Genomic DNA, 12,479 nt, shown 5'->3' with positions numbered 1-12,479 from the left:
TACCCGGCCCTGTGTATTCCCCAGTGTCAGATGTAGTTGTTATTTCCGTTACTGTCTAGTGCCGACCCTCCTGTGTTTCTGAGTTCTCCTTGTTGCATGTTTCTTACCAGTTGGATTATACCTTTTTGTGGATTCCCTTTTTGTGCCTGTTACCCCTTTTTTGGATTTACTCTTTTGGATTCTTGGTTTTTGGATTAAATATACCCTTTGCACCGTCTCCTGTTGTGGCATCGTTCTTCCCCTTATGTGTAGTGTTACAATTATTCTATCCATGCCATTATTCATTTTTAATATATTATCATAAACATGTCATTAAAAATGGAATGTTTAATTTGGAAATCTTTTTGTTTAGTCTGCAATGGTCTTGGAATGGGAGCTCTTGTGCGTGTCATGTCCATCAACGCCACTAATATCGATTCTTTTATTAACTGCACTAAAATAAATGGCCATATTACAATAATGAAGACGACTTTTCAAGGGTGAGTGTTTATAATCCTCCAAATTGCAGTCTACTTCTTTATGCTACATATTAATTTTCATGATATTTATTTCATATTCTTTATGCTATATTATATCATTTTATGCTATACATTTCATATTTTTAATGCTATATAATCATTTTATATATTATTAGGCTATATATCTTTATTATATATTGAATATATATATATGCAGTATATATATATATATATTATGCTACATTTCATAGTTAATCTGTAGCCTACATACATTTTTATGCTATATATTTCATGTTATGTCAAATAAACTTTATATTATATATTTCAAATGACATATTACAATAGTACAATATTCTTTATTATTTATATTTACTTTCTTTAAATAATATATAATAGATTTGTATTTATTTTTATGATATTTCATCTTATTATACTGTGTATTTAAATTTATTAAAGCGGAGGTAACACGCAGTTTCTGCCAATCTCATATGAATCTTAAGTAGCTATAGAGTAGTATTGCATACTTAATATCTTCGAAGAGTATTTCGTTTGATCACATTAATAAAAGACAGATACAGCTGTACAATTATTTCCGAAAAAAGTCGACCCTCCTGAATGCGTGTAGGGAGCGGAACTACAGTACGAGCACACAATACATCGTTGCATTATCCCTGCATAACTGTTGATTAACTATACATTTTTGTTGTTTATGTATTTTATGTTTATGGTATGCACGTACGCGCCTATTGCCAACAAAACACGGGCATATGACTTAGTTTGCAGTTCATGTCCATGTCCGGCATCTTTTAGCGCTGGGACAGCGCCATCTATCAGTTTCAAACCATCTCCAAATCCAGCGTTATATCCACCGTTTATATAACATTCATCACTGAAATGCCGTGAACAAACATACACAGCTGAACTTTTCTCTTGCCGAATGACGCGTGGGCGTGCTTTTCTGGGAGAATTGTCCAATAAGGAACTAAGAACCCTTGTTACATAACGGAAATTCATGTTAAAAAAAAACTTTCTGAAACCCGTACGAACCCTGCCGGAGTGTATCAAGCACAGAAATACTACTCATACGCCCGACTTGTTTTTGACAAGTTGACCATGTTAAGCATGAGAAGACAGCACATTTAGCAGTGTAAAGAAGTCATAATGCATGAAATTGAATTTACCCCCCCCCTTTAAGATACATATTTTACCCATCTGGCTTACAGTAATTTCAGTTTTTTTTTTTGAAGGGACCATTTTACAAACACCCCAAGCATGGACCCTGCAAAACTAGACTATTTCAAGACAGTAAAGGAAATTTCAGGTAAACTTAATGTCAATTTCGTAACATAATAATTATAATAAATCTCTAAGGTGATCAACTTGGCCTGGTAGGAATGTTTTTTTGACTGTAGGCATGATATTGGGTGGCAGATCCCTAATGCTTCTCATTTCTCTCAGGATTTTTGCTCATTCAGGACTGGCCAGCACATCTGAAGTCACTCAGCCCTTTTGAAAACCTGGAAATTATCAGAGGACGAACCAAACAACTGTAAGTTTTGTCTAACATTAAATTCAAATGTTGCTGGGGTCTCTATGAAAAAAAGTGATTTGACAGATATGGTGACCCATACCCGAAATGTGACCTCTGCATTTTAGTGAACACACACACCCGGAGCATTCCTGCAGCGCCCGGGGAACAAACCGGGGTTAGGAACTGAAAAACTTGCTGGAACTGAAAATCGGACTGGCGACCTTTTGGTTACGAGTCCGACTCCCTAACCACCAGGCCACGACTGACTATGCTTGCTGTCCCAAATCAAACTATCCCGCCTCAAAATCTTTAGGATATTCTGTCTCCTACATACTGCGTGACTTGATCTTATAAGGATAGTTCACCCAAAAATGATCTTTTTTGAAAAGATGAGAATATCTTTCTCTGCGTTCATCAGAACAAATACATTTATACAGATTTGGAACAACTCAAAGGCGAGGAAATGATGACAGAATTTAAATTTTTGGGTGAAGTATCCCTTTAATAACCAATAACCAAAAATCATCCATTTAATCTATTTAAAAAGTTTTTGTAGCTGAACATGATGCTTGCAACAGCAAGGGCAAGGGTTCGGATACCAGAAAAACATAATACTAATCAAATGTATAATGCACTGTAATTCTCTTCAGTTTCTAAGTGCATAAATAATACTCGCACAGCAAAAGTACACCGCAAAATTTGAGGTGTAATTCATAATGATTGCTGCTCGAAAACAAACAGTGATGTTTTGGAAACACCAGTGTCACGGTATTTACAGTTACCGTGGACATCAAGATACGTACAACTAAATGATTTGTGGTTGCCTGTGTACAGTAACTCTTTCTCTTACTCTCTGTCTCTCTCTTTCTCGTAGGGGTACTGTCAGTTTCGCCGCTCTGAACACTCCGCACCTGGAGTATCTCGGCCTGCGCTCTCTGAAGGAGATCAGCGATGGTGACGTGGTCATTAAGAATAACCCCAACATGTGTTATGTGGACGGCAGCTACTGGCAGAAGCTGTTTAAATCAGAGAAACAGCGCATAAAAACCATCAACAATTCAGCCATGGACAGCTGTGGTGAGAGAAAAACCTCTGTAGTCTGACGGTGTGAAACAGATGCATTAGAACACATTGATTTTCCTCTACAGTTAAAAAAAACATACAGTCACGTACAAGACATCACACAACTAAACAATAATACAAATGTGAAAAGAGTTGTGGACGGCAAGGTCGGTATTGACCACAAAGTCAAATTTGTAAAATATATAATATATGCAAAATATGTATTGAATGAAACATATTGAAACAGAATGTGTGTGTGTGTGTGTGTGTGTGTGTGCGTGCGTGCGTGCGTGCGTGCGTGCGTGCGTGTGTGTGTGTGTTTAGTGCAGCAGAACAGCACCTGTGATAGCATGTGTGGAGAAGAGGGCTGCTGGGGTCCGGGACCGTCCATGTGCTTCTCCTGCCTGCATGTGAGCCGTAGGGGGCGCTGTGTCAGTCACTGCAACCTGCTGGAAGGGTAAGACAAAACATCATTTAGTCGAAGCTACTTCCATTTCTGGAATTCACAATAAATATTTATTACTATACTGGAAGACATTTGCAATACTCCAGATAGAATAAAAGCAGCTCCCGTAGGAGATTATCATGTAAAAGTGAGGAAACTTGTACGGGCATTTTTGATTCGCTCTGGTTTTAACAGATTTCCCCGTGAGTACAGATCAGAGGACGTGTGTTTGGAATGTGACCCAGAATGCAAGATCCTGAACGGGACGGAAAGCTGCAACGGACCAGTATGTGAAACCTCATCAATTCATCTAAAAGATTTTTATCTGCAGTCTATATAAACCGTGATGTTTTAAACAAACCCATAACCCTATGAATTTAATCGTGTGACTTCATGGCAAGGCATCAGATCTGTGAAATGGTTGCAATTCATACACGTACAGTATATGATTCTCTCTCTTTCTCCAAATTGAAGGGAGCTGATCAATGTTCTGAGTGTGCTCACTTTAAAGACGGGCCAAACTGCGTCGTGCGCTGCACACAAGGAGTGCCCGGCATCAATAACCAACTCGTGTGGACGTACCTGGACAAAAACAGACAGTGCCAGCCATGTCATGCCAACTGCACGCAGGGGTAGGAAGCAGTTTCTGATTCGGATTCAGCTGTCTTTTATTCACCCCTTGTGTCGTGTGTAACCTGTATGTGACTCTTTCTTCAGTGGAACACAAAAGGAGATATTTTGAGAAATGTCTCAGCGGTTCAATGGGGGTCCAATGTTGTTTGGTTTTCAACGTTCTTCAAAATATCTTCTGTTGTGTTCTGCAGAAGAATGGAAGTCATGCAGGTTTCAAATGACATGAGGATGAGTAAATGATGACAGGATTTTCATTTTTGTGTGAACTATCCCTTTAAACAAAGGTTTAAACAAAATATTAAGACACGTAACGTCTTATAAAATGACAACACATCTTCATGTTGTAGGTGCAGTGGACCCGGACTGGAAGGTTGCGAACCTAAAAAGTATGTCATGGTTGTGTTGTGCTCATTTTACTAAATATACTTAAGTATATGTAATAAGTACATATTGTATTGTATTATAAGTGTAGCCTACTATTTCAATACATCTTGGGACTAAATCAGCCTACTTTTTAGTTTATAAAAGTATACTTTTAAGTGTCGTAGACTTGTACATAGTTTACAACTACATAACTAGTTTGCAACTACTACAATTGTTTATTTCATGAAAGTACACTTTGAAGTATACTCTCAGTAATCTACTAGACTAGCAGTAAGTTTACTTGTAAGTTTTATTTAAGTGAATTTAATACTTTTAGTATACCTTTTCTTATAGTATACTATTATATTATGTATTGTAAACTTAAACATGGAGGTTTATAAGACATAACTACTAGCCAAGCATACTTTATATATACATACGCTGCAATAATACGCTATAAATCACTTTTAAGAATATCTCTATCAAAAGATTGAGTACAAGTATAGGCCAAATAGACTTCTGTCAGTCTAAATCAAGTATATGTAAGTGTCATTTTTAAGTATATTTCTGAGAAGTATATGAAAAGTTGACTAAAGGTTAAAAGAAGTATACGAATAGCACGCTTGAATTAACTTCTTTTTCGTAAGGGTAGCCTCTGAATGAATTGATATTTCTTCTCTAGCTCTCACACGTCTGTAGTGGCGGCTGGTATGGTCGGTGGCATGTTTCTGATCATGGTCCTCGTGCTCTTCATCTTCATCATTGTCCGCCGAAGACACATCAGACGGAAGAGGACCCTACGGCGCCTCCTGCAGGAGAGAGAGGTAAAGCCCGATTGCAGTAACGCAACGCCTCACAACCTGAATACACTAACACACATATTCGACTATATTTACCTCTTTCAACAGCTGGTTCAACCTCTCACTCCAAGCGGCGAAGCCCCTAACCAGGCACTTCTGCGCATCCTAAAGGAAACAGAATTTAAGACAATTAAAGTGCTCGGATCTGGAGCCTTCGGCACTGTGTTTCAGGTACATTTGTGCTTAACTAACCAAATAAACACTATAGTTGTTCAATAAATCTACTAGTTCCAGAACGACACCTGTTTTTCTCGTAGGGTTTGTGGATCCCAGATGGAGAGGATGTGAAAATTCCTGTTGCTATCAAAGTTTTAAGAGAAGTTACATCTCCCAAAGCCAACAAAGAGATCTTTGATGTGCGTATACTTACTGTAAAACACAAGCGATTAATCCATCAAATGTCCTGATCTATGAAAGAGCAATAAAATTTTCCTTTGGGCACATACAGATATTTTGCTCAAGCATATAAATGACCATTGCCTGTATAAGAGATTTATTTTGTTGATTTTCAGGAGGCTTACGTGATGGCCAGCGTTGATCACCCTCACGTGTGTCGTCTGTTGGGAATATGTCTCACGTCCAGCATTCAGCTCGTAACACAGATTATGCCTTACGGTTGCCTGCTGGATTACATACGGGAGAATAAAGACAATATCGGCTCACAGATGCTGTTAAACTGGTGCGTGCAGATCGCCAAGGTGAGTTTCTGTGAAAAAATCATCTTGGTATGTTTAATATTGACTGAGTACGAACATGTCAAAGATTAAAATCATAGTACTATCAATGCTTGAAATCAAACTTTGAATCTCATAATTAAATGATAAAACTTCGGGTTTTCACAGACAAGCTCACATATTTATATGAAATTCAAAATACATCAATAATGAGAAGCACCAAGACACATACAGCCGCTGAATAAATCACATTAAAAAAATAATTTATGGCCTTTTTCTAAATGTACAAATATGACTGTTGCATTGCTTAAAAGTGAACCTGAACTTGTTTTCTTTGCAGTATTTGAGGTATGAAAAAATACACTTTTCTCTTATTTTCACCTGTTTCTCCAGTTTTCATTTTCTGCAAATAAAAACATTTACAGTAGCCTATATTTGTATAAGTTTGGTGGAAATATTGCTAGTAGTTCACAGAATTAAACAAAAATGATCATTTTACCTAAACATACCTATAAGTAATAAATTCAGAAAAACATGACTTTGGCCTCTTAATTTTCTCCACGGCTGTACGGCCAAGACATAAATCTCACAAAACCCTGACATGAAAATAAGAACAGCTTCAGACAAAATCATTTATCAGCATTTTTCTTTTTTCCCCTGCGGCTGTATGTGTGTTAAAAAGGGTGTATAAATAAATTGCAAGCTTCAACAATACTTCTCATAAATAAATTTGTCACGTTTCTTCTTAAAGAACAAGTAGCCATTCAGAAAGTGCAAAGTCTTCAACAAATGATCTGACTGCGTCCGGTCCATTCAAAGGCATTTGGGCTTTTCTCAACAGGGAATGAACTATTTAGAAGAACGTCATCTGGTTCATCGTGATTTGGCAGCCAGGAATGTGTTGGTGAAGACTCCCAACCATGTGAAGATCACTGACTTTGGCCTGGCCAGACTGTTGGGTGCTGATGAGAAAGAATACCACGCTGATGGAGGGAAAGTGGGTCATTACTTTATCCACTCGTTCAATACTAGAAAAACTACAAAATGCAAACCTTATACACAGTCATCATAACAATGCTGCATTTTGATACACATTTTTAGGTGCCTATAAAGTGGATGGCACTGGAGTCTTTACTTCACTGGACATACACTCACCAAAGTGATGTTTGGAGTTATGGTGAGAGCTGTACTTACACTATTTGTTCAGTGTTTATAGAAATGTATATGGAGACTTTAACGTGATGTAGTGTACGCGTGCTTTCCAGGTGTCACCGTGTGGGAGTTGATGACATTCGGATCCAAACCCTACGATGGCATTCCAGCCATTGAGATTGCAGATATTCTGGAGAAAGGAGAGCGGTTACCACAACCTAACATCTGCACGATAGACGTCTACATGATCATGGTCAAATGTAAGTATTGATGTCGAAATGAAAACCATCATCGTTTCATTTGTATGCGATGCAAGAAAAGTATTCCAAATTCATACAGTAGAGTGAACTTTAATATTACATTGCAGTAGAAATATTTTTGATATCTCTGTTCGATTGCTTTAGAAAATGAAACTTTTGATTTTGCACATGTCTGTTTTAGGCTGGATGATTGACGCTGAATGCAGGCCTCACTTTCTTGAACTTGTGACAGAGTTCTCAAGAATGGCTCGAGATCCTACACGTTACCTTGTAATTCAGGTAGTTTACACAAAATTCGGTGCTGTATTTGAAGAGTTTGGTTCCAAAATGAGATAACTCGGTTTTAAAAAAAAATCAAAAATCATGTTTTTTTATTGTGCATTCCAATCAATCAAACTGCAGTTGGTTTGCTTTGATTTAAGACGTAATAACTAAAAAAAATACAGCTAACTAACACAATAAAAATATTATAACACATTTTCAAAAAAATCATGTTTTTTATTATATCTCATTTATCTCATTTTGGAACCAAACTCTTCCTTTCTTGCAAATAATATTTAAAAATATTTAAAGTCTATAATTCTATTTTGATAAAAACAAATAGCATCCTGATGTATGAATCTATCCATTCTGAATTGAAAATATATTATTATTATTATATTAGTAAACATCTTTGCAAAAATGTTGCTATTTATTAACATTAGATGTCAAAATGTGATGGTTGTTGGCAGGGTGATGAGAACATGCATCAGCCCAGCCCAACGGATTCAAAGTGCTACAGATCTCTGATCAGTACAGAAGACATGGACACCGTGGTGGATGCAGAAGAATACCTGAAACCCAACAAAAGATTCTTCAATGGATCACAGAGATCACAGTCTCACTATCACAACTCTACAGTTAGTACTGAGACTATACTATTACCTATAATTTAGTATTGTTTATTGTATGTTTATAATGTATATCTATAGGCATAATCATGAAGCTGCTTAACTGATTTATATTTAGTGTCATGTGAAGGACGATTACACAAACAGTGCGATTATACGCTACATAACGGACCCCACACAGAAGGACATCATGTTACCAGGTATTATCTTGAATTAACTTTATTATTACAAGTCATTCATTCAGGATTAAATGTCATTTATGAAGCCACTTTGTTATGAATTGTATTACACTTTCACCAAAAACGCTTTGTTATAATGTATATTTTACTAATGGAAAAATAGATATATACTGTATATAGTATAAATCATATTTATAAAACGGTCAGTTCTGGTCCTTGATTCTGATTGGCTGAGCGGAGTTCTAAGCCGTTATAAAATACCTCAATGTATAACGGCTGACCGCACCACATAGCCTAAATATCATTTTATTTACTTTATTTTATGAAACCTTGCTAAGCATATGGAATAACAGTTTTATAAAAGCAATATCCCCACGAAGCAGTGGGTTACAGTGCATTTTATAACTGCTACGTGGTTTTAGGCACTCCGCTTCGCGTCGTGCCACAACGCCCTTAGCTGTTATAAAATGCACTGTAACCCACTGCTTCTTCGGGCTTATTGCTTTAATATACTGTATATATAATAAATATTAAAGAAATATATCATATATAACCTTGTCGCTGTCAGGCAGAAACCTCATATCTCAAAAACAACTTTTCAAGAAATTTGAAGAAACTTTTTTTTATTATTAAACACTATAACGTGGACATTTTTCATCAAATAAATATCACAAAATAATAAATCATAAAAATACTATTAAATATGTTGCCTGACAACAATATAAATTTAACAATTATTCATATTATTATATATATATATATATAAAATATGTCATGTATATAACAAATAAACTGGTTGTACACATTCTGCAAAAATTAACACCTTAAATGCACTGTATGTCACTTTGCAATGTATGTAAATATCCCCCCCCCAAAAAAATACACAGCACAGACACATGCATGTGTAAGCTATAATGTTGTTTTTTACCTTATTTTTATTTCATGCAGAATACGTGAACCAGGACATTCCCAGTCCAAGCAACATGGAAAACCTAAACTACGAGGGCCCGTCCTACGGACACACACATAACGGTTATATAGACGCCTGCGTGAGCAAACCCGAGGGTCCAGAGTATCTGAACACGGCCTGCTCCACACTCCCTCGCTCCCCGTGTGCCAGTCTGGATAATCCGGACTACCAGCAGAGCTTCATGCCCACATCTCCATCTGACTCTCCGTTCCTTCCTGCAACAGATAACCTGCAGTACCTCGGGCTCATGCAGTCTCACGTACGTTAGACAGACAGACATAGGAGAAACAGATGTGTTAGTATTTCAGCGCGTTATGAGAACGTCCGCTCCAAAAACGCTTGAAGGCAACCGCCGTTGTTAGTTCAGTCTTGAAACTTTAGAGGAGATGTTTAGACATTAAGCTGTGAGGAATGTGTTGAATGTCAAGCCAGAACACATTTCAATGTTTCCGCCGAATGAATGGAATATTTTAAATACTGTAGCTTGGAATAGTTTCCGTCTTTCTGTATAATGTGCAGGGTGTTTAAAAATAGCAAAACTTAATTTATTGAACCATTTTTATTGTATTGTTTTGCTGTATTATGGGTATATTTTCAAAGTAGTGCGAGTAGTGTGAAATGCCCTCAGCTGTACCATAACTGGATCATGTCACTTTAAAGGGATAGTTCACATAAAATAAAAATGAGAATTTTTCAAAAATCATGTTTTTTATTGTGCATTCCAATTAATATCAATCAAACTGCAGTTAGTTTGTTTTGATTTAAGCCATAATAACTCAAAAATACAGCTCACTAACACAATAAAACACAATAAAAACATGATAACATAATAAAAAACATTATTTTTGAAAAATTTAAAAACTGAGTTATCTCTTTTTGGAACCAAACTCTTTATTTATTCACCCTTATATAATTGCCCACTTAGTTACCGTTGCTAACTTGGACAAGAGACCGCAGTTCCCAATGTCTTTCAATGGCAGCTGTCAGTGTGAAAACCTTGTCCGAAGTTGTTTTTGGTAAATAAATGATTTTAAAATAAATATGGTGGATAACAAATTTAATTCGGAAGCGATGGCTTACTGACCTACAATGCATGCTGTGAGAACAGTTAGCTATTTAGGTTTGTACGATAGCATAGACTGGCTAACTTAGCCAGAGATACGATACTGAAGCACAAGATGACATTGACGAGCTGCAGATGAAAACTGTAACTTAGTGAAAGTATGACAACCAGAAAATCAACGTTTTTGTCTTCACTGGGATTGGAGTTGAATCGGGTTACTGTGCCCACATTTTGCTCTTTTTTTTAAGTGGGTTTAGTAAATTGAATCAAATAAATTCCATTCTTCATCCTCCCAGGACACCTGGAATAAGTGCCTGGAAAACATGTTTTTTGCATAAACACCATTAAACCGATGAGAGCTTTGTTCGGATCTTACAATGTTTCTCTATGGCGCCGAAACCTAAAGTTGTCTGAGTTCAGGTCACCGTGTAACTCGTATGCAGCTTTTGGGGGGAGGGAGGGGCTTCCTGATAGGTCAATTCCAAAGCTGTTTGTGACTCTTTCTTCAGAGGAACACAACAGAAGATATTTTGAGAAATGTCTCTGTGGTTTTGTGTCTATACAATGGAAGTAAATGGGGGTCAATGTTCTTCAATAAGACGACATTCTTCAAAATATCTTCTTTTGTGTTCTGCAGAAGAAAGAAAGTAACATAGGTTTGGAATAATATGAGGATGGTTTTTGGAAGAACTATAACTTTAAGTAGAGAGTACTATGTAGTGTGCACTGTGATCTTTACATTTAGCATTTCGTCCACTTTTGTCCATAGCACATACATAACACTGAGTAAATTCTTGATTTATAGCCCACACAATGTAAACTGTGGTCATATGTAAGCCTCGACTGCCCTTAATGGATTCACAAAAACCTTTTTCAAATGACTGACCGGCCACAGTCTAACACATTGCACACTGAATTATTCAACAACTGGACCTTTGAAAAACACTTTATACTAATTTAAAGAAACATAACAGATTTTCTGAGGATGAATTTTAAACTTTCAGTATTTGCAATTCTGCCTTCACCAGCTGACTAAACAAATTCAGCCGCTTGTTTTCTGTTCCCTACAACGTTTTTGGCCAAGTATGCACTTATCAGACTACTTTAGAGAGCCACGGCCTGTCAGTCACATCCATTGTGTTTTACACGTGATTAATTATGAAACCACTTGTGAATATTTTTGCACTGCTGTATTTAAACAGCTAAGAAAAACACTTTGGGCCAGATTTACTAAACAGGGCAAAATAGTGCGAGAGCACAATTTCAAAAGTGCGTCGATGGGAGTGGAAATTTCCGCGGGTGATTTACTATGGAGCACATTGAAAAACACAGGCGCAATATCTCGTTCTTTTATGACCAACGCAATCTACCAAGAGCAGCACAAATTACTGCACTGTGTAAGATGTGCTTTTTTGGTCGTTAAATAAAGCCACAAATACCAGTACAAGGACGAGCGCAAACCTTAGTAAATCGCGTTGCGTGATTCATTTAATAATACTCTCCTCCCATAAAGTTTGTGTCTGAAGAGGAAACTCCTACAAATACATATGCAGGACGGTCAGTCGCAAAACATCTGTGTCCACGCCGTTTCAGGGCTCATTTTTACTGCGTGTCTTTAGTAAATACAGAAAGTAGTTTTTAACACCACAAGCTGTTAGTAAATCTGGCCCTTTGACTGTGAAATCTGTTCGACTTCAATTCTGCAACCACTGATAACTTTTGTAAGATTTGCATATTGTATTATTATAATACTACAACTACATGTGGCGTCACCTGTATATTCCCCAGGGAATGTCAGTCTGTTTGTTTGCTTTTACCCTCACTTTGTAGGAATTTAGGAATGTATAAAATGTGTTTTAATTCTGTATGGATCATTTGTTACATTGCAGTGTTAATAAATTGTGTTGAAATGTGTGTTATGTGTGCATCTGACCATCCA

The 12,479-nt window shown here is 36.8% G+C and overlaps 1 protein-coding gene across 1 annotated transcript in view; it reads left to right on the top strand.

Annotated features, from left to right (window-relative positions):
- The window catches only part of LOC130546779 (epidermal growth factor receptor-like), a 28,998-nt gene extending 16,543 nt beyond the window's left edge, over positions 1 to 12,455 (top strand). Inside the window, exons 9-27 of the mRNA XM_057322220.1 lie at positions 353 to 479; positions 1,706 to 1,779; positions 1,917 to 2,007; positions 2,864 to 3,066; positions 3,376 to 3,508; positions 3,692 to 3,782; positions 3,971 to 4,128; positions 4,477 to 4,515; positions 5,175 to 5,316; positions 5,401 to 5,523; positions 5,610 to 5,708; positions 5,865 to 6,050; positions 6,868 to 7,023; positions 7,128 to 7,203; positions 7,292 to 7,438; positions 7,620 to 7,717; positions 8,170 to 8,337; positions 8,447 to 8,528; positions 9,456 to 12,455. Coding sequence (XP_057178203.1) covers positions 353 to 479; positions 1,706 to 1,779; positions 1,917 to 2,007; positions 2,864 to 3,066; positions 3,376 to 3,508; positions 3,692 to 3,782; positions 3,971 to 4,128; positions 4,477 to 4,515; positions 5,175 to 5,316; positions 5,401 to 5,523; positions 5,610 to 5,708; positions 5,865 to 6,050; positions 6,868 to 7,023; positions 7,128 to 7,203; positions 7,292 to 7,438; positions 7,620 to 7,717; positions 8,170 to 8,337; positions 8,447 to 8,528; positions 9,456 to 9,745 — 2,483 coding nt within the window. The 3' untranslated portion in view covers positions 9,746 to 12,455. The remainder of the gene's footprint in view (positions 1 to 352; positions 480 to 1,705; positions 1,780 to 1,916; positions 2,008 to 2,863; positions 3,067 to 3,375; positions 3,509 to 3,691; positions 3,783 to 3,970; positions 4,129 to 4,476; positions 4,516 to 5,174; positions 5,317 to 5,400; positions 5,524 to 5,609; positions 5,709 to 5,864; positions 6,051 to 6,867; positions 7,024 to 7,127; positions 7,204 to 7,291; positions 7,439 to 7,619; positions 7,718 to 8,169; positions 8,338 to 8,446; positions 8,529 to 9,455) is intronic.
- Positions 12,456 to 12,479: the final 24 nt, after the last annotated feature.

This window comes from Triplophysa rosa, linkage group LG23, assembly GCF_024868665.1.
Source record: "Triplophysa rosa linkage group LG23, Trosa_1v2, whole genome shotgun sequence".
NCBI lineage: Eukaryota > Metazoa > Chordata > Actinopteri > Cypriniformes > Nemacheilidae > Triplophysa > Triplophysa rosa.
This window is presented reverse-complemented; position numbering and strand designations above follow the sequence as displayed.